Source organism: Phodopus roborovskii, unplaced genomic scaffold, assembly GCF_943737965.1.
Source record: "Phodopus roborovskii unplaced genomic scaffold, PHOROB, whole genome shotgun sequence".
Lineage (NCBI taxonomy): Eukaryota > Metazoa > Chordata > Mammalia > Rodentia > Cricetidae > Phodopus > Phodopus roborovskii.
The window spans coordinates 7,040,213-7,062,645 of NW_026126412.1; the positions used below are offsets into that span (position 1 = coordinate 7,040,213).

General features: G+C 37.0%; 1 protein-coding gene across 1 annotated transcript in view; it reads right to left on the minus strand.

Moving 5' to 3' along the window:
• Window positions 1-22,433, minus strand: part of Adgrv1 (adhesion G protein-coupled receptor V1) — a 468,823-nt gene that overhangs the window by 156,950 nt on the left and 289,440 nt on the right. Inside the window, exons 84-85 of the mRNA XM_051182821.1 lie at window positions 11,521-11,637; window positions 1,619-1,797 (exon numbers count right to left, since the gene is read on the minus strand). Of these exons, the coding sequence (XP_051038778.1) occupies window positions 1,619-1,797; window positions 11,521-11,637 (296 nt within the window). The remainder of the gene's footprint in view (window positions 1-1,618; window positions 1,798-11,520; window positions 11,638-22,433) is intronic.

The window sequence follows — 22,433 nt, forward strand, 5'->3', positions numbered from 1 at the left end:
AGAAAAACATGCATAAGTATGATGTGTTATTGTATTGTAAAAATGTTCTTGCTTCATGATTCCTTAAATAGTAGTGCTGTGTTAGAAAATGAGAATCTCTTCTTACTGTCCATCAAGCCAGCCCTCAGCTCTGCAACCAACATATGCTTGGGAGATCAATGTTGGAAAGTGCAAACATGTTTGGAGAGAAGCCTGCAAGATTCAAATGAGTTAGTGAAGCTAGTAACTAGAAGAGCTGGTTCCAACACCAAGATTGAAGTCAATTTCAATAAACGTTTTCCCAATTCGCAAGAGTGGAGTCAGAACTGCAAACAGGCATTTAAGGCTGCTTTACTGTCTCCTCTGTTCTGTCAGTCTCTCCCATTCCCATTGAAGATGTTCCGCATGAAGATTAGGATAGTGACATAACTGCAGTTTTCCTCTATTCCATAAGCAATACTTTTGTTCTTATTCAGTGTCTTTAATACAAAGGCAGATAGAGTTGGGGCTAGAGTATAGGAATGGGCATTAACCACAAAAGCATAGCTGATGCCTGGATCTATACCTTCCCCAGCCATCTCACCTCCCACTCCTCCACCTCTCCTGGTTTTTTTGTTGGAGCTTATAATGTGCTGCACCATCCCTTATTCAATATAAGTTTACACATTGATTGTGGTGTTTTCTTGTAAAGACATACAGACAAGTTTGCAAGTAACATTACTCCATAGACAAGGCTCCTCTGCATGCACGGAAGAAGCTCAAGAAAAGATTATCCTAGATCAAGACTCAAACCAGAGCTAAAATTTAGCACTTCTTTTTCTTCTTCTTCTCTCTCTCTCTTCTCTCTCTCTCTCTCTCTCTCTCTCTCTCTCTCTCTCTCTCTCCACATAGCAAACTTTGATGTGTCTTTATAAACCATTCCTGAAAATCTTTGAAAACCAATATAAAAAGAAGTGAAAATATTTCCAAATATGATAAAAACATATACTTTAAGTGAAGTATTTCTACAGTTTATTTTTAAACCCTTTGTGAATTCATGCCAGCTTTAGTTTTAAGTAAACCCAGAAAATATTTTTATCTTGAAGATTAAAATCCTTGCATAGTTTAATACCCAGTTAGGTAGCTACTTGATCAGGAAATTACAATTGCAAAATTTTTTATTATAAAACCTAAACATGTATTGTGTTCTCCACAGTTGATATCTCAAACCTCTTAGCTGAAGGTTCTGTAGATGGATACAGCAAGATGGCGCTAGTGAACATTGTCTACTTCAAAGGGAAGTGCAATACTCCACTTGAGAAAAAAACTAAATTGGCTTTATCCTTCTCATGAGAGCTTAATACCAGAATTTTCCATCGAATCATTATTAAAATTCTCACCATGATTTGTTTTGTCATCTATTACTAGTTGTCTGATTTGGATAAATTGTTATGCTAAGATATAGATCTTTACTACTCCAGAGGCAACGAGTTTATAAAGAAATGAATGACTAGAGAAAGGACAGTTTCAGAAAGCTACCAGGAAAGCAAAGACCTCCTGAAATGCCTTCTCTCAGACCCCTTTTTCAGGCCATGTCCACCATCTACCCATAAAGCTAGAAGAACATTAAGACAGCAGCGTGTTGCCTGAATGTACTCACAAGTCACCATGAATGAGTCCATAGATCTGCGGCATGTTCTGATGATAGATTCCTCTCAGAATAACAATGAGCAGAATCACCACAAAGGATGGGAGTCCCCAGCTCAGAAGGCAAAAGAGCAGGTATCGCCTTTCAGTGTGTTCATCATTCATCACCAGCACATACCAGAAGTTCACAGACTGGGGAAGGAAACAATATGAGCAGGCACTGGGTTAATGGCACAAGACACAAACTTTGCTGGTGGAGATATACAGAGTCACTCCACAGTGAAGGGTGGCGACCAGAGTAATAAACAGTTTGAGTTAGATTTATTTTAGCTAAAGTATTCCTTTATTTCAGATACTCAAGAAATGCAGAGTGTTTTTTTTTTTTTTTTTTTTTTTTTAAACTTCTGGGGACAGGAGGAAATACTTAGTTCAATGGCCTTTTTCTTTTCCCTACTCTGCTCTGCTTTAAACTTTGTCATAATCTTTTGAGTTTCCTGAAAATACACCTCTGAAAAACAGACCTCATTATCCAAACCTCCTCCCACATGAACACATTCATGATGAGGATGAAGTAATAAATGCCTTCCGGCATTCTGGGATTGTGACAGCTTTTATACATGACCACCTAATACAAGGGAGGCCAGGCTCCATCTCAGCACTCTGTGTGTGTGTGTGTGTGTGTGTGTGTCGTTATACATGAGCACCTAATACATGAGAGACCAGGCTCTATGTGTGTGTGTGTGTGTGTGTGTACTACTGAATCAAAAACAGAGTGAACAGAGAAAAATGTCACAAGCAAGAAAGACTATGGCCTGTTTTTGTTTTGTCCATTTGTACTTTCTTGTCCATTCACTTGACTAATATTTACCAAGTACTTAGTAAATATCAGAGGTCAGGTAGCCACCAAGGACATAGCATTGAAAGGGACAGGATGGTATTTACTATGTTGAATCATAGATTCTAACAAGAGAGCATCAAGTGAGTATGAGAAACATTTATTTTATATTAAAACCATACCACCTATCTTTTAGTTCCTAGGATAAAAATATACAAGGGACAAGTGCTTTGAGTTAGAAGGATGTAGAGCAGACTGGGTAGATGGAATGAGGAAAACAAAGCACATAAATATTATCATTGGTCCCAAATACCACATCAAACGTGTGTCAAAGCCAAAACTAGTAGTTTTATATCCCATCTTCTATCATTTTCTTTCCCCAAATGCCATACTTAGTTGCCACTTAGTAAAGTAGTGACACCGGCTGTCACATCATTCCATGACATCTACTTCCTGCAAAAGTCATCCTCCCTAAGTTGTTATTGTGGAGTGTGGGTGTGAATGAATTTCACACACGTGTTCCATGAGGAGGCCCAACATGGAAAGTAATGGCATTTGCACAATCTGTTTCCTTTTGCATGCATGGTTATTGGAAAAATCAAGTAAGGGATAGTGCAAACAAAGTGCTGAGCACACACATATTTGCCACTGGAAAATGTGATCAGATTCCTCAAATCTCCTAGAAGGATGTAGAAAAGAATAAATAACTTATGCTCCCAACTCTAAATGATACAAGTGTAAGCCCTTTCTAAGTGGAAAATAAGTGTGTCTAATGCTTGTGGGAAGGCTTTTAGATGCTGTTTACTGAGGCTTCTGAGCAAGATCCTATCTGGACCATTTCAGCCTTGAGGGATTACACTAGGCTAAACTTGGGAAGAATAAAAATATTTGGTTCCTTGGAGATTTTTGACTTTGAATTTATTTCCTTATCTTTAGGCACATCTGCATCTGTCTGTAATTATAAAGCATGTTTTGAATTGTTCCTTATGCAAATTTGTTCTAACTGCTCTTTAATAGTGATTAAGTCCAAAGCTTGTTGTGTTCCTCCCCCCCCCCACACACACACCTCCAGCTCATGCACACCTCTTTCTACACTAGGGTGTAGACTCAGACCAGTAGACAGCTGTGCACTGTATCTGAGGCATCAATGCTGGCTTTTAGAGGATGAAGTCACCCACATTAAAGATCACTACAGATGCACTAGTTAGTGTGTCTATGGGCATCTGTCTAGTGAGACAAACCAGCACTAGAGAAGGGGCAAGGGTCCAGTTGTAGTGGTGTTAGTGAGTGGCTTCTACGTTGATTCAGCATGGTAAAGTTTGGGGTTCTCTCTAAGATCTGCTTTCACACAGACCATGATTTCTCAGCTAGGATAACTGAAGCTTCCAGTACCACTTCAGCCACTGTTAGACATTCGCCACAGTCTTAGCTAAGCAGAAGGTAAGAAGATGAGGTGAGTGCTTTCTAGGTTCATCCATGAGGAGCTTCAGCTGTGTTTCTGGCCTCTCAACAACCTGATTCAGGAAAGCTAGCTCCATGTCATCAGCTTTCGTCACTTGGAAAAAATGCAAATGCCTTCCTAACAGGACCCAATCACTGAAAATTATTATGAAGGAAGCATTTCTCGATATGTGCCATTTTGAATGTAAATACTGTTTAAAATATTTTAATTATTCTAGACAATAATGCAGGACACATGTATGCTTTTCTCCAATTCATTTAAGTTTTCCTGAATTTCCTTCCTTCCTTCCTTCCTTCTTTCCTTCCTTTCTCTTTATATATAATGTTTTAAAATGTTATTTTATTTTTACTTATGTGTATGTGTGTCTGCTGAGGTCATCAGAGCACATCCAATTCCTTGAAATGGAGTTACTGGGTCCCGAGATATGGACTCTGATCCCCTCAAAAGCAAGAGATGCTCTTAACCATATGGCCTTCTCTCCAGACCCTATTGGAAGGCTATTTGAAGCAGGGTCTAGTGTAATGCAGGCTGACCTCATACCTGCTTCACACCAATGATGGTGATAGATTCCTCATCCTCCTGCCTCCATCTCCAAAGTACTTACTTGACTTTAATTTTTTTTTAAAATATATTTAGGTAGTCATATTTTGAGATGTACATCTAGGTCATAAACTGATGGGAGATGTCATTCTGTATATGTTTCTCATACTGGTTAATGAATAAAGCACTGTTGGCCAATAGGAAAGCAAGATAGGCGGGACTAGGAGACAAGGAGGAAAGAAGAAGTAGGAAGGAGGAGTCAAGATGGAGAGTCTGGAGAAAATAGAACCGCCAGCCACCTCTCACTGGTAAGACCACGTGGATATACATAGAAATGGGTTAATAATTAAGACGGAGCTAGCCGATAAGAAACTAGTACCTGGCCAATAGCATTATATCAAATACCGAGTCTCTGTGTGTTAATTGGGGCTGGCGTGATGGCAGGACAGACCAGCGGCGGGAGGAAAAACCTTACTCCTTACAATAACTCTCTTTTCTGAGCTCCATCTCTCACCTCCTCCAACCATACATACTATTTGCTCAGCAGCTATGTGTGCCATATGACCCCGTTCAGCTGGTCACAGCTGGTTTTGTCAGGGGTAGAAGCCTGGACAGTCTGAAATAATTTCTTTCACCAAATCAACTTATAATCCCATGGTTATCTAAGCTGTCCATGAAAATAACTGTAAATGTGAACTATAGCAGCTGTGCCACAAGCAACATCTAGAGAGAAAGTAGGACTGCAGAGAAGGCTGGCCAGAGAAATTGCACCCACAGCTTTGGCTGAGTGGTCCTATATACTTACCACTGTCATGACTCAAAACGGTTTCAATCAGTTTAATTTAGTTTGCTTTTGTCTTCTAAAGTAACTGTGTGTGTGTGTGTGTGTGTGTGTGTGTGTGTGTGTCTGGGCCATTCCTGAAGCTAAAAGATGATGATAGAGTGAGCATTAACTAGCTTCTGGTCCTTATAGCTCCTCTGTTGTAATATAAGAGTATTGAAGTCGTCTGTTCTGGTGCATGCCTCTAACCCAGTACATGTAAAGTGGGAACAGAAGAATCAAGAATTTAAGGTTATCCTCAGCTATGTAGCCAATTTTAGGATAGCTTGAGCTATATGGGACCTTGTATTAAATAAACAAATAACTCAAGCTAATTATTTAAGAATTAGTTCCATAGAAGTTCATATAAACACTGATATTAGTGTTTTATACATAAGACCTTATATTCTTATCTTTCTACAACTGACACACACTTTACATGTAGGGAGAGATCCATGCTCCAAGCAGAAGTAAATATAGGTATGTTTTTCCTCTGCCCATATTCTTTCATGGTAACATTTAATAAATAATGAAAGATTATTAGTACATAAATTGCTAAAGCCTGACTATGAGCTATGGCAGATTAATTTTTGTGTATCTTGCCTAAAAACCAAATATTATAATATCTAATTAAATGCTTTACTTATAACCTTTACTGAGAAAATCAAATAAGTGAAGATGCACTTATTATGTATGATTTTAACTGACTTTAATAACAATTTTGTGATTTGAAATAGTTGTAAATTTCTTCGCATATATGTAAATATATGTGGGGTGTATAAGTGTGTGCACATGTGTGCACATGTGTGTGTGAATGTGTGTGTACTTTAAAATCTTGTTTCAGAAGGAATTTTGGAATACTTGATTTTATTTAACCAAACTCCTTTTAAGAGGAACACAAGTTAACCAGTAAAAACTTAAAAAATTAAATGCAAAACATAAATTTAACCAATATGTATTGAGTAATAAATGTCAACCTCATGAGTTAATGTACCGTGGTCTAATTTAATCCAAGCAGTTTTGGTGCTGCATTACTGTAGTACTCTGTCTCTGTTTCTCTGTCTTTACCCCTCTCACATAAGAACTACATTTCCAGAATTAGTAACTAGGACTGGGAAATTTTAAATTGGCTCCATTTAAAGTACAAAAACAACAACAACAACAACAAAAAAACAAAAACTAAAATTATCTAAATAATGATATTTAGATCAAATATATGTAAAAATTAAAGACTATATGCACATTGGTTATATTATGACATAGATAAATATCTACACAAGAAAATCAAACGCATATCTTATTCTTTTAGTTATCATTGGTCAGAATTCTGGTTTTACATGTTCTATAAACATAAATTCATTAGTTCATTACTACATCATCATATAACTGTTAGTATGCTAGCAAAATATAAAGAAGAAATAATTTTAGGTTAAATAGGCTATTTGAACTCTGTAAATTTCATCTGACCAAAGATTGTATCCAGGCTATTGTATAATATTTGATTATTGTTTCTCTAGAATCACTGAATTGATGCATAGCATTGCATGTAATCTGCAACCACACAAGCTACTAATTCCTTTTTTTTTTTTTTACAAGCTACTAATTCTATCCATCACCACATGTTCTTAATCATTCATTTTAGATGCAAATCTAAGAAATGCTCCCACGTGTCCTCTTTCCCTTTTTAAAAAATATTTATTGCATTAAAAGAATCACAAGGCTTTTTGAGGCTTGATAGTTCAGTATTTCCTGGGTATGTCATTTTTATCTTGGTAATTATCAGTCTGTTGTCTTCAATACTTTTGAAGTCCTGTCAAATTAAATCAATGACAAAGGAAAAGCAGGGCTAATTTTAGCATCCCCCTTCCTGTTGTCATGCTCCAGTATTCTCTACTAAGGATATGTTTGTTTCCCCAGTCAGGATACATGGAGGCTACAGGTACAAGATACAAAGGCTTAAACATAAATTTAAGCAGTGATCATAGTAATGAGAAGAAGAGAGTGTAGAGACAATCCAAGACTTTCGTTTCTGTCTTCTGTGATTTAAGCAGTGACTTAACGTGGTATTGTCAATGATCATAACCAAATGAATACCAAGGCAAAGTTACATTTCCATTCACCTCCACTGTACATGGCTATTGCAAACAATCACAGTTTATATTATGCCTCTTCAATTAACCCATGATCTGCCAATCCAATTGGAAGCATGTCTTGTGTGATCATACATAATAAAGGCATAATATTTTGAAATTTTATGCCTATTCTCTAAGCAAACAATATTGTTTATAATATAAAACACTAACTGCCATTAACCAGAATTCATTAAAGACTACAAAAATAAATTTCAGAACTATATTGTAGCATAGAAAAGAGTAGAGTTGAACACTGTGAAAGTAAAGATTTCCAAACATAAATATATACATACATTCACATAAAAGTATATACAATCACAAGGATACACATGTGTGCTTGTTTATAGATTTATAAATATTTGTCTACACATGGGGTATTTGTGTAGGCATACACAGGAAACCATTAGCAGTGTTTACCTTAGAGCATGGCATTGGGGACAAAGCAAAACTGGCAAATATACAAACTAGTAAAAAGGAGATGTACAATTGATTTGACGTCACTCTGAAGTGTTTTTGTTTTGTAATGTTAGAATGTGCTATCTCCAAAATGAGAGAAAACCAAAACAACTAGCCAACAGCACAGAGGAAAGACATTCCAGCATTTTAAATTCTCACTGTCAGTTGAGCTTAGAGTAAACTGACCCTGGTGTCTTAAGGAAGTGGGAAATGATTTCAATGTTCACACTGAGTGATCTTCCTTGAAGAACAAACAGAAGGGCAGGACGATTAGCCTTGGCTAAATAAGGAATCTGAGTTCTTTGTCAAAAATCAAGTAAGCAAGCTTTGCTGTTGTTACATTCCCACCATGTGCCCTGTGACTTCCAGGTAGGAGAAAGGGTAGCCTGGAGAAGGGAGTAAGGTCACTGACTGGAGGTGTGGGTGGGGGCTATGCTGAGCAGCCTTTGGGGCTGGTGTGTGCCTCTCTTAAAATCAGTCTCTTCCCCCATACCAAACACCTTCCCTCTTCAAAAAATATATATATAAATTATATTGGAAAAGTAGAATATTCTATATAGTTCAAGATCTCTGCTATTTTAGCTACTTGTATTAGCCTCTCCAGCACCCTAAGTCAATGTGCATAGTGTGCACTCTGGGCTGGGCACAGGGCCAACTCCTTGCGTGGATTAATTAGTTTCATATTTTCACAGTTTTCAAAGATGGTGTAACTGTAACCTGATCTGCAAGATAGGCTTAGAGAGGTTATATAACTTGTTTATCAATGAGAGGTTCCTCCCGGCAGTCTAAATGTAATCTGGGGTGATGTACCATAGGGTGTTGAAAATATGTGGTAGAAAAGTAAAGCAAGGCTGTTTAAATGTGTTTATCGTGACATTAAAAATGTGATACAAATAAACTAACCATCAGTCCATTATTTTTAAATATTTTGAGGACTTTTTATTATATTTATTTATGTGTGTGTTGATGTCTGTATATGTTGATGTCAGAGAGTAACTTATTAGAAGTAGCTCTTTCTTCCAGAAAGTGTGTCTCAGTGGTTGAATTCAGTCTTGACAGCAAGCATTTTACCCACTGAGCTATTTTGCCAGCCCACCCTGATAATTCTGGTGCTCTTAACCAGGGACTAAAGATTAATAATTAACTCATTGTTATCATGTTACTCATATAATAGCATCCTATTCCCTCCTGTACTGATAAAAAAGTCTACATTCATTGATTTTATTCTATGTGTGTCAGTGTTTTGCCTACATACATGTCTGTATACTATGTGTATGCTCTTTCCAGTTTTTAATCAAATTCGACTCACAGGACTGGACTAATACTAGCTTATCTGACTACACAGTGGTTTTTAAGGTAGACTCGGATTTTGAAAAATGGTTTTAGGTCACAGCATCTTCTAAAAGTAAAGTTCAGGTTGGTTAAATGACGACATCAGAACATAAAATAACTTAATAAAAGTAACCTACCTAAAACTGAAGTTATTGGATTTCCCTCTTGTGGTCACACCACAAACCATAAAGGATGTGTGGTGCACCATCTGAAATGCATTACATTTCACTTCCACTTGCAACCATTTCCCAAAACCATGAGCCACACAGAAATGTAATTAGTCTACTAAATATGCATTAGCCACACCACATTTCCTTGCTCACCAGAAACGTAAGCAAGGAATAAACCGATTCCCATTAACTTTGGTTAAATCTTATATAACTTCCAGTTTAATACCCCCAAAGCAGGGACTCCACCTGAAATACATGTGAAAGTCATTACTCTGTTTGAATTTGCTTCACTGACTTGATTCACTACACGTCTAGAAATAGTCTCTTCAGGTCCGATACTATTATTGGCTGTGAATGTTCTTTATTTGAATGACATTTCATTTCCTTATGTTTGATCCATTTGCTCTGGTTCTGCCAAATGCGGGCCCCTGGTCCAGGCTTCTCTCCCACAGCATCTGTCCTGATATTACAGACAAAAGCATCTTCCCAAACCCTTTCCAAGAGACTACCTTCTGATTCCTCACATGCGAGGATGACAATGTGGTCTTGTGTCCCAAGGATGACAGTGCATTATAGACTAGAATGCAGCCACAGTTGCTTTTGCACTATTACTCAAGTAACCTAGGTCTGTGTGGTACTCTAGTCACATTTCACATTTCCACTGAGTTCATGTTAAAGTGAAATCCCAGCCATTTAATATTACATTTCATCAATAATACCATCTTTTAAGTATGTGATCTGTAAGTACAGGGTCTCATATTGGTTCTACCGGGAAATCTCCGACAGCTTCCTGTTGTGACTATCCTGTTATCTCTGTATATCCTCAAATCTGATAAGCAGCTTCCTGTGTTTTCATCTATGTTGTTAATCAAAAACTCAGAATATGTCAGGGACAGGGATAAAGACCTTCAGCACATCCCTGCAGACTCAGTCCAGGTGGAGTGATAACAACCTACACAGTCATCTATTATAAACTTCAGCTTAGATCAAGTTCCAGAGTAATCCGCAATCAGAAGATCTAATGAATTTACTCTAATTTCAGTAGATATTTCAGTTTTATGCTTATGGCTTAGGCTTATTTATAACTAGCTGACAGGGCTGTTAGAGAAATGGCATGTTTTCCATGACTGGAGGTGTTGGAAGACTATAAAGCTCTAACCCTACAAGTTAGAAATGATCTCCTCCATACACAGATTCAGAAACATACCTTGGAGAGAGGTAATAATTTGACTGAGAAGTTCACAGAGAGGGACAAAGCCAGATACCTACTCCAAGAATCTCCCTCTGCCACTCTACATAGCTGCCACTTCTACTGCTGTTAATTATTGGGAACTCTTTGGTTTCTTCATTGTTCCTAACTTCAGTATAGGAGGCCACTCTCCATCAGGTACTCACACCAGATGTGGGGAACACAGGAACTGCCATCTCCTGCATTCCTGACAACCAATGCACACCCTAAAGGTTCGCATTAACAAACAGAAATGCCCAAAGCTGTTTACTTTGTCTCTACCAACACGTGTCTATTTTTTTAAAAGATTTATTTATTTATCTTACATATATGAGTACTCCTTCTGCATGTATGACTTTATGCCAGGAGAGCATCATATCCCACTACAGATGGCTTTGAGTCATCACGTGATTTCTGAGAATTGAACTCAGGACTGCCTGGAAGAACATCCAGTGCTCTTAACTGCTGAGCCATCTCTCCAGCCCTCGACACTTGTCTATGTGGCAGGGATGTTCTGCCATTCTTCTGGCACAATTAACACTAGTAAGTAGCATCCTCCAATCATTCTCTCCCACCTCCAATTAACTACAAATAGGGTTATCTTTCTAAAATCTAAATCTAATCACAGAATTCCTTCAACAAATTCTATGATGATTCAGAGAAAACAATTCAAAGTTCTTATTCTACAGGGCTCACAGGCCAAGTTCTTCTTCTAATGCCCTTTGGTTTTCACTCCAACTAGATCTACCTCATTTCTCCAAACTGTGCTCTCTGGTATTGCAAAGTTACTGGACATATTCTGCATTTCCACCCTGGGACAGTTGCGCTGGCTTTATTGGAATTATTTCTACTTCAGTATAGAGAATATCAGGCACTAAAGACTGCCTCCCCCAGGGTCACTGGAGGGGAATGGTGGTGGAGGAGCAGATGGGCAACCAACCTGAATGAGCATCCAGCTAAACTGGCACAGATACAGGTAATGTGCCACGGCAGCTACAGCAGAACAGCCCTCATCGCTCAGGTGAGGACTTGCATATGCAGAAGCCAGGAACACAATCTGGAAGAAACAGAGAGTTCTATGTTTACATTGTGCTGGATTAAGGAAGACTGTCCAGAAAATAAGCCACGTTCTCATCTGAATCTATTATCCACTGAGTCAAAAGCAAGGTTGGCCTGTTGCCAACCTCAAGGGGCAGTGTGAAAACTTCTGTACTTCTAAGAACCAATAAAGGATTTAACATTATGTTCTATTTTTCTCAAAGGCTGTCAGGAGCAAATTCTCAAAGTAAATCACTCTTTTCACTGTTAGACCAAACTCAAAGCTTTGAAAGCTGTTCATTCCAGCTAGGTAGGGAAGAGAAAGCAACATGGGAATGTCATTCCCAGCTAATAAAACAGAGAGATCAAGAAGAAACCTTGACTTTTAGTTCATCTGCCACCTCTTGCCAGGCAGCGACATGCAGAAAAAATGAGCTTCAAGTAGATTTAAAACAACCTAAAGGTGGGGTTTAGGATCACCTTCAAGGCTGTGTTCTAAAGTCACCCCTACATGGAAGATGACTGTTGCCACTTGAATTACATCTCTATTCTCTCTTTCCCCACATATTTGAATTTTAACTCTTTGTACAGAGTCCTCTGATGGGAGATGTCATTCTGTAAATAGGTTTCTCTTACTGGTTAATGAATAAAGCACTGTTCGCAAAGAGGAAGGCAAGGCAGGCAGGACTAGGAGACAAGGAGGATTGGAGGAAGGAGTAGGGAGGAGTCAACATGTAGAGACTTGAGAGAACAGAGGTCCAGGCCCTCTCTCTGGTAAGATAAGACCATGTGGAAATATTTAGATTAATAGAAATTGGTTAATATTTAAGACAGAGCTATCCAATAATAAATGCTAGTAACAGGCCAACAGAATTATATCTAATACAGCATCTCTCTGTGTGTTATTTGGGGCTGGTGCAGCAGTGAGACCAGACTGGCAGGGAAAAAAATACTCATAACAGTCCTCATCACCTTGTAACATACTGTGAAATCATCATCATTATCATCATTTCACTGACTAGAATATAATCTGCATAAAGGCAGAAATTTTTACACTTGGATTCATTGATAAATTTCAAACACCAGGTATTTGGCACCTGGTAGATATCAATCAACACTTGTTGAATAAATGATCAAAATTAAGTGAAATCTCACTTTGTATTCTTCCAATATAAGACTATTATATCAAATCTTGTGGTGAAAAATACAATTAGAAAAAAAGAAACAGTATAATACTATATATAACATTTGAGCAAGTAAACTCTGCACTTAATGTTCTTAACAGGAGTATCAAAGTTGGTCAACAATAAAGTGCAGCCCTTTTCTATCCTAAAACTCTAGAATTAAAGGTAAAAATGAAGATTCTTAACTCAGTTTTCTGTTTATGTCATCCTGGGCTTGGCATCTTTCCTACACCTACACACTGTTAAAATCAGCAAGTGCAGGCATTTAAAGTAGACATTATAAACTCACCATGCATTGTTTCTTATCAATCTAGCAGAAAGGGGTGCCCCCCCCCAATAAGCAACAAAATCCCTTTGCCAGAACACAGCACACAAGAGTTTTTGCATCATTAGGGATTGTCCTTAGAGCATGTTCAGATGTCCCTAGATTTCAGCTTCTGTGTAACTTCCAAATTACGAGAAACAAACAAACAAAAAAAAAATCTTTCATAAATTTAACCATGTGAATTCCCACAGAAACTCACCAAACACCTTCTAGATCCTGAATACTGGGACTTGGCCTTAAAAATTCATCAGAAGCAAAATTCTGAATGAGTTCCATCCCCAACCCCAGAATCATTATGACAATTTGTCTTCATTTTTAAGCACAGTGACATCTCTTTCTAAGAAGTCTTTATAAATGTACCTACAATGATACTAAACTTCTCAATCTTGGACTCTGAGGTATAAAACTGTGTAGAAATTTAATAGTTTTTTTTTTTTTAACATTCAACATGAACAGTTTGCTATGAAATATAACATGCAAATTTTAACTGTGAATTTTTTAACATTCAGTGAAACTGTAAATGGCATGTTAAATTACATCTATTTTCCTAATATTTTTCTTAGAAGCAATCAAATCACTGCAGGTTATTGTTTAAAACTGTCCCTGCTTCAATTTTTATTTTAGATTTAAATCTGTCTTCCTATGTTTATAAGAACAGCAGTACAGTTTTGTGAACCATAAAAGCTGTTTCAATCTGCTCTCTGAATATTGGGAATTACTTCTCATTGTGCGAAAGAACATTAGTCAGCAAGACAAAAATGAGCTGCCTCAACCTTTAACCAAGATGAGCTCAAAATATTTCAAAAGCATACATGTCACGTGAACAGGTTTACCCCAGATAATTTATCTAAATACTGAAATGAAACAAAGTAAAATAAAATCTAATCAAGCCCACAGAAACTTAAGACAGATGGGCTGTTAGCACTGTTCTTTCCACAACACACTAACAGACACCAGGATAAAGATTATTTTTCCTAGTTGCCCTTGGAGACCAACTCGGTTGAATAGTGTAAAGCAAAAGAAACAATTCTTCAAAGGTTCCCAGTTCCCTATGTGCCGACCTATGCTGTACCTGAATTCTTATTCCCCTTACAGAACTGAGCTGGCTGAGCAGAGTACATGCCATGCCAAAGGTGACTATGTGCCAGCATGATACCATGTGCCATCCTTTGTGTGTATGCATCAAACCCCGGTGAATGCTGTAAGTTATACTGCTTGCATCCCAATTTGGTAAATATTAAAAGAGGGTCCTGTGGGATAATTAATGTGTTTGCAGATCATTAAACATGTTTTCCAGTTAAAGTGGATTTCATAATCTGGTGTTCATATTTTAAGATCAACAATTCAAGTCTTCCTAAGATGGCACAATGTTGTTTGCACGGCTGAACCAGGTACAAGCCTCATCTCAAACTGCTGAAGTGTTATTGGTTCTCAATTTGTATTAATTCACGGCTTGCCACAGGTTCCTAATGGTAACTGAAAAGAGTGCCAAATGGCATACTGGCCATTGCTATTCTCACTTCTATACTGTTATAACATATGTACATCATAACAGAAGATAAAAGAAAATATAACCACCTAGAAGAGTATCTTGTGGAATATAACTATGTAAATATGTGTTATATTTGTTTATACTGTGGAATATTACTTTACCTATGCAAAGGTGTGCTTCATTTGTTTATGCTGCATTTGTTTAACTATGTAAAGATGTGTTGCATTTGTTTTACCTTGCCTGCCTAAAGCACTGATTGGTCTAATAAGAAGCTGAATGGCTGAATGTCCAATAGCTAGGCAGTAGAGGCTGGTGGGGCTGGGTGAGCAGAGAGAATAAGTAGGATTGGGAATCTAGGCTTAAGAGAGAATGAAAGAGAAAGAGAGGTAGATGCCCAAGATCAGCCGGTCAAGCAGCCACCAGAAAGACAGACACACAGAAAGCAGGGGAATAGGACACACAGAATAAAAGAAAGGTAAAGTGCCCCAAGGCAAAACAAAGATGAAGAGAAACAGGTTAATTTAAGTTAAAAAAAAAAAAAGCTAGCCAGAAACAAGCCTAAAGTAAGGCCAACTATTCATAATTATTAATGAGTCTCTGTGTCATGATTTGAGGGTTGGCAGTCTGAGAAAGCCTGCTATAGTGCCTGATATATCAGTCATTTAAAATGAAATAAAACTCCTTCTTCTGGTGGACGATGGGTCTACTGTGCCAATGGGGGGGGGATAGAAATATGTGTGTCCTTGCTTGCTACTAAATAGGACCTAATAATAAATACTGAGTTTTCTGATTATTTCAATTCTTATTACTTCTTGAGATGTCCTCCTCCCTAACCCACTTTGCTGTGAAGATTTATTTTTCTCTGAATCCATTCTTCAACTTCTGTACGTTCTACCCATCCTGAACCAACTTAGTTTTATTACCCTACTTACTTAATTCCACCTGCTTATACTAATTATGGTGTTTTCTATATTCTCCCATTTTAATAGGGAGGCACTAAAAGCCAAGTTTAGTAGTTCGTTCTTGTAGTAGACTGTAATAGAAAGCAGCTACACTTACAATGTAATAAAAATGTCACAAATCTGAGGGCCATGTAGCCAATGGCTAGCTCAGTGAGTAGGATCCAAGGACCTGTCCAGAGAGACTCCTAAATCCTGTCTGCTTCCAACTCATTTTCCTTAAAACCCATATCACCTAGTACAACACTTTTCCCTGTGTGCAGTTACTGACTTCCTTCCCTTCTCCTTATCTCAGCTACAATGTCTTGACCATCTTTCCTCGGCATGGTTGTCAGATATGTCATCAACTTTTGGCTATTTATTTCAACCAAACATACATTGTGGATGCCAGACATGCATTCAGCCACCTAGCTAGAAACTCCAGTTCTCCATGTTTATTAAATAGAAGAGGATTAGGTGTCCCACAAATTTCAATTCTTAGGCAAAGTAACCACCAATGTCTCAGAAAATCATCTTTCTAATAAGAAAAGGAAATCCCTGTCACAGGCACACACACTTAGGGAAAAGGCCGTGTGGTGATATGAGGATGGAGACCAGTCAAAACCAAGAAGAGAACTGTCAGGTGTGATCAAGCCTGCAGACACTAGAAACTCACCAAACACATTTCCCTCTTAAAGCTATACAGTGAGTGGTATTTTGTAGTGGCAGCCTTAGGGAAACAAGTATGGTGTTTGCTCTTTCTTTTTCTTTTTCTGTTTTTTCTTTTTGTTGTTGTTGTTGTTTGTTTTTGTTTTTCACTTAACAAATATCATTTCTGTCTATCCTTGCTGTGGTGGGAATTTGTTCTGGAAATACTCTTTGAATTTTGTCAAATTCTATTTCTATGTCAAGATCACCATTATTTTCTATTTTAGTTTGCTAATATAGTCAGTTCCATTGATGTTTGGATACTAAATCAACCTTACACTTCTGGATAGCTATCTCTTTGTTGTAATGCATTCAGCTCTGGGTTTACTCTAAGAGGCTCACACATTGTAGGAGGGCATTGGATGACAGGACAGCACTTCTCTGACAGCACAGGGTTCCAACAGCAGTCTAATTAATAGTACTTCTTCTGACCTCTGTCATTATTAGCAGACATTTTGTATTTGCAGACTGCATAGGTCTCACATTTCAATGTTACAACCCTTGCTTAGACACAGTAATCCTTAAAGCACACTTAGATAATAAAATTCCTCTGCATTTGTCCTGATTTGTCTTTTTCTGATGTGACTTGTAGGTTTGTGCAGGTACACATTCCCATGTGGCAGCATTCCTTCTGCCTGAGAAATTTTCGTATCCCCCATAATGTGACTGCTGGCAACACCTCCCTTCACTTTTATGTTTGAAAACATCTTTATTTAACCTTCATTTGAAAGCAAGAGCTTTCCAATTACTATGCTGACCATAATTATGGTTATGATAGTGACATAATAATGCTCAACAGACCTTATCTCCTTCAGTTCTTAAACATGTTACTGCACTGTCTCCTCGTTGTATAATTTCCAAGAGGAAATCAGCTTTAATGCTCACATAAAATCTTTGCTTCTGTATTTGTGGCTTTTAGGTTTCTCTCCTTGTGACCAACTTTGAACAATTTTATAATGACAGTCCTTATACCATGATAGCTCCTTTGTATTTCAGCTTGTGGATTACCACTTGATTTGTGGGTTTACACTTTCAGCAAGCTTGGAAATTTATTTTCAACTTTTATTTTCAGTCTTTCAAAGGTGTCTCTGAGGCTCAATTACATCCATACCAACTTTTTTGGTTTTGGTTTTAGAAAACCAAAACTGATTTTGGTTTTAGAAAATTATATCACTATCCTTTCAAGTTGACTGACTTCTTTCATTATTTCTAATCTGTTTGTTTTACTTGGTATATGTTTAGACTTAAATTTAGATCACATATCATAACTTTCATTTGTGGGTTTGATTCGTTTTAAATATTGTTAAAACATGGAATCCAGCTGTCATTTTAAATTCTTTCTTGTCTGCCAATTCCAACATCAGTTAACACTCAGTATCAATTAATTCATTGACGTGTCATATTTTGTGGTATGTTTTACTACTTTCTTGGTAGTCAGATACCTTTTGGATGTTTTACTTGGATTCCTAAAATAATTCGCTTGGACACCTCTCAATAGCCACTGTTATAATTTGTTGTGATGGCCCACTTGCTTAGCCTAAGACTAATTATTTCCTGCAAGGGAGGCAAGACCCTTCTCTATGCACTGTGAATCTGTGTCTGCTGCTGAGCATTCCGTGGAGAACCTGAGCTTGCCCAACTCTCTCAGGCTCGAATCTGCCAGCTTTTACATTCATGTATCCTTATGCCAGAGTGTGGAGATTCTTAAGCTGAAGCTTTCCAGGGGCCCAAGCCCACATTTTTAGAAGACATCAGAGATCATGTGCTTTCACTGAGGATGTCAAATGCTCATATGTTTTTTAATTTGGAGGGTAAATTCAGTACTTTGTATTCCACCTCGATTCAAAGCAGAAATCCACTAAGTATTTATTTATTTATTTATTGTTTTAGGTATTTTATATTTTAACTAAAACACTGAAAATTTCCATGGCGATATGAAAAAATATTTCAGTAATTATTTACATGATCATTACTTGTGAAGTTTGGCAACTTACATCTCCTAAACTACTTGGCTTCTTTTAATCACAAAAATTTGTATATTTTTTAATGTTAGCTAATAAGCACTTCCAAAAATTAATTTCCATGAAAAAACTAAATTTTGTAGTTAGAATATATTTTTGGCCTTTAAACTATCCTTTGTTACTTGTCATAAGTCACTTAGGTCTACTATATCCTTTTCATAAGAAAGCTGCAAGCTAAAATGAAGAGGCTCTTCCTATCTTCTGTTTCAGTTGTCACAGTCGGTCTCCACCCATGTTAGAATGTATTGGTGTGATGGTATTACCTTGACACTAATGCAGTCTGTGTTCCCTTCTAGTTAAAACTTTGCCAACATTTTCTCTGTACAGCCACAACTTCAGCAAGAAACACTGAAAACTATCTAAAGACCTTTATCAAAATATCAAGTAGAAATCGTCAACATAATTTAGGGTTAATCTTTAATTTCTCATTACCGCCCCACCCAAAATAGCTCTCGGGCTTTCAAGTTTTCCCTTACCTAATAGGTGAGACAGTGGCCAGAGCATGTTCCTTCAGCAAAGTAACTGGGGAAATGCCACACTTAATCTCTTTCCTCTTTCTCTTATTACCTGGTGGGCACATAGCATGTTTATTACTCTTGCTAATCTTAGGAGAGCATCTTCATCAGCTGTATTTCTGATCTGTCCTAAAGATAATGTTTAGGTGGTAGCAATATTCTGTCAACAGCAGATCTTAACTTCTGCTATTACTGGTGACATTTTGCTAAACATTATGGCTGTTTGCACTGATTTCACAAAGCTATTCATTGTCTTCCTACATAAACCAGACTACCTTAAGCATATTTGGCTATCATAACTGTGATATTTATGTTAAAGATGCAGAATCTGTTATTCTTTCTTTTGTGCCTTCCTTCCTCCTCCCCCTCCCCCTGTGTCCTAAAACAAATTTCATTTACTGCATTTTAAAGCCAGACTGCTTTATGATGTATGAAAGAACCAAGGAGCTTGAAAGACCAGTAAAAGTTAAACAGAACATGGTTCTGAGTATGCTAGATGTGTCAGGGAGCTGTTATACGCAATGCTGTAATTTTGGGGAACTCCTAAACAACAGAAGTCCATCTGAACAGGTTTTGATGGTGGGTATTTGTTCATAGTTGCCATAGTAAAAATATGGCTTGAGAACCAATCAACACAGTAACCATTTTCAACTGCATGTTCTGCTTATTTCTGTCCTTGAATCCTCGTCCCTGTACACACAAATGGTAAGAGGGCACTAGCCTCCTACCAGTGCTCTTACTGTGAGGACATTAGGCTTGTTTCTTGTCTTCTTACCTCATAAGACAATGGAAATGTACGAATGCAAACAATAAATAAATCGTAGCTATAACTGAGTGCCCAGAGGCACGTAGATATTGGGGTGTTCCCTTAGTTAGGATAGAGTCAGATAAACAGGTTTATTTTAGTATATGGCTTAAAATAAGTCAGCCAGTCAATCAAATGTTGCCATCAATCATTAAAAACAAAACAAAACAACAACAACAAAATCCAGTTTGCACGTATCCTCACAGCTCCTTTTTGGTAGGGTGCTTGCAGCAGCATCCACTCACAAACTCAGACATATTTAAAGGTGATTTTACAAAAAAGAAAAAAGAAAAAGAAAGAAAGAGAAAAGGTCTTTCCAAGTATGTTTATGGAGGTTTTATTTCTTCTTTTATCCATAGGAAATAAATTTCTCTCTGAAAAAATAGAAGGATTTTTATGAGTCATCCATTAACTTCAAAAAACTTGGACTAGGTTTATCTGAGACACAGCTGAAGACATGCTAACTTATTTTTATCCACGGAAGTAGTAATGGTGTATTGGGTAATCATATGTGCTATATACCCTATAGCCATTACTTCCGCCTACCCTTTAATGACCTATGCAATTTAGAGGAACTTGCTTCTTTCAGTTTAGGTAAAGGAAACTAGGACTTTCTAAAGTAAATAAACTTTCCAAGTTTACAGACCCAAGATATGACGAACCTAGAACTTGAGCCAAGTATGTGGACTCCAAAGCCTGTGCTCCCAATCACTACTGGGACTTGAAAGGCCACTTAAAACGATGCTAGCCTGTACCCCAAACATCATTAAGACCACATATTTCCTGTTTGTTCCGGAAGCTCTCAAGAAATGAATTAAATCATTACATTTGAAGAAAGAGCACATACAGAGGTTGGGTGAAATAATGAACAAGATGGTTTTAATAACACAAAGTTTCAACTGAAGTTTAAACACAGTCTTGAATTTTCAAAGCTCTTTTGCTTTGCTATTTAATGACTGATTTTAGAGTTCTGTAGAAACAACAATTTTCTGAATCTGGAGACCACACAATGAAACTTCATGTAGACATGGGACACTGAGACTTGTGCTTTATTACTGTGGTGGTTTAAATGACAATGGCTCATATGTCTGAACACTCTGCATGCAGTCAGTGGAACTCTGTGGGAAGGATTAGGAGATAAGGTAGTTTTGGAGGAGGTGTGCCATTGGGAGTCAAATTTGATGCTTCAAAAGCCCAGGTCATTCCCAGTTAGCTTTTTAATTTTCTGTCTCACAGAATATGAGCTCCCAGCTACAACTCCGATGCCATATCTGCCTACCTGCTCCCACGTTCTCTGCCATAATGATCATAGACTCTAACCCTCTGGCACCCTGAGTTCCCAAATTAAATGCTTTCTTTTGTAAGTTGCCTTAGTCATGGTGTTTTGTCACTGCAAATGAAAAATAACTAAGTAAAGTACTTTCCATATGAGACTGAGCCATAATTCAGAAAATTCACATTATATATGATTTCATTGTTGTTGAATCACTAACAAAACAGTTCATTTTTCATTTAATTTTTATATCAATATATGTATGTATGTATGTATGTTTATACCTCCAAATCTCTTAGGTAAATAATGCATCAAGAGTGTAGAAGTCACTTAAAATTATATGAAAATTTGCTTGAATTATATAATGAGGAATTATCACTTTTGTAGCGTGCTGATTGAAAGTAAAATATTTTATCCAACTTTTCATAGAATTCTTGAACTTAAAGATATAATCTGAAAAATATAATAGAGTAGAATTTCAGAGAATTTGAGGAATTCTAATAAAATCTGATATAATTCTAACTATAGTGTTCATTAACTCAAAGGCCAGAACTGACCTTAATATACAGATTCCAAACTTTATGCTTCCTCTGCCTAACAATGTGAAGGTCAGTACATCATTTTTAAAATACTGGTATTATATGTTCAAATAAATAAAATGTATTTTTCCTGCACTTTAATTTCAAAGGCATAAATGTTTTAACTTTTGAGTCTTCATTTCCCTTCTCTTTCTATTCATGTTTTAAACTATAACCCAGGATTCCCAACTGTCAAATCCAATAGAATTGACAGATGGCAACAAACATCAAAGATTGTTTGTGTCAGAATTAAATTTCAAGCACAAATGTATTATAGTACTCTATAGGGGATCAACATGAGATAAATTTACTGAATATTATATATATATATATATATATATATATATATAAAGAGCAACTTTTCCTTAGAATCTTTTTTCATTCTTTTCTTTTTACACACACACACACACACACACACACACACACACATAAACAATTATGTATTTATTTGTGTATGTGTCCATGCATGTACCATTGAGTGGCCGTGGAGCTCACAGACATGTGCTGTGAAACAAAGGACACATAAACAAACAAAAAAATGAATAAATGTAATAATAAATATATTTAAACATTTTAGAAGAAGAGAGTAAGTCTATAATGTTGAAACACTCTGCTGTCTGTCACAGTAAGCATGGCTACTTAGTTAAAGTAAGTGTCATTTATATGAAAAGTGTGAGGCGAGTGATCAACTAGCAACAGAAAAGTTTCCTTATTTCAACTAGGAAATTATTTGGGAGTTGCTAAAAATCACATTTTAAAGGATTATATGTTATCAAATGAAGCCACAGCTTCCTGTGAATTTCTGAATTTCTTATAAGTTTGAATTGCATTTAACTTTGGGTCAATTATTGAATAAGAAATGTCAGGACATTTAAAGTATCTAAGTTACTAAAAGTTTGCTAACAATGTGCTAAATTCTATAAGATTCAGAATGTCATACACTGTGAACTGTTGTGTGCACCCTTGGCAGTGTTTG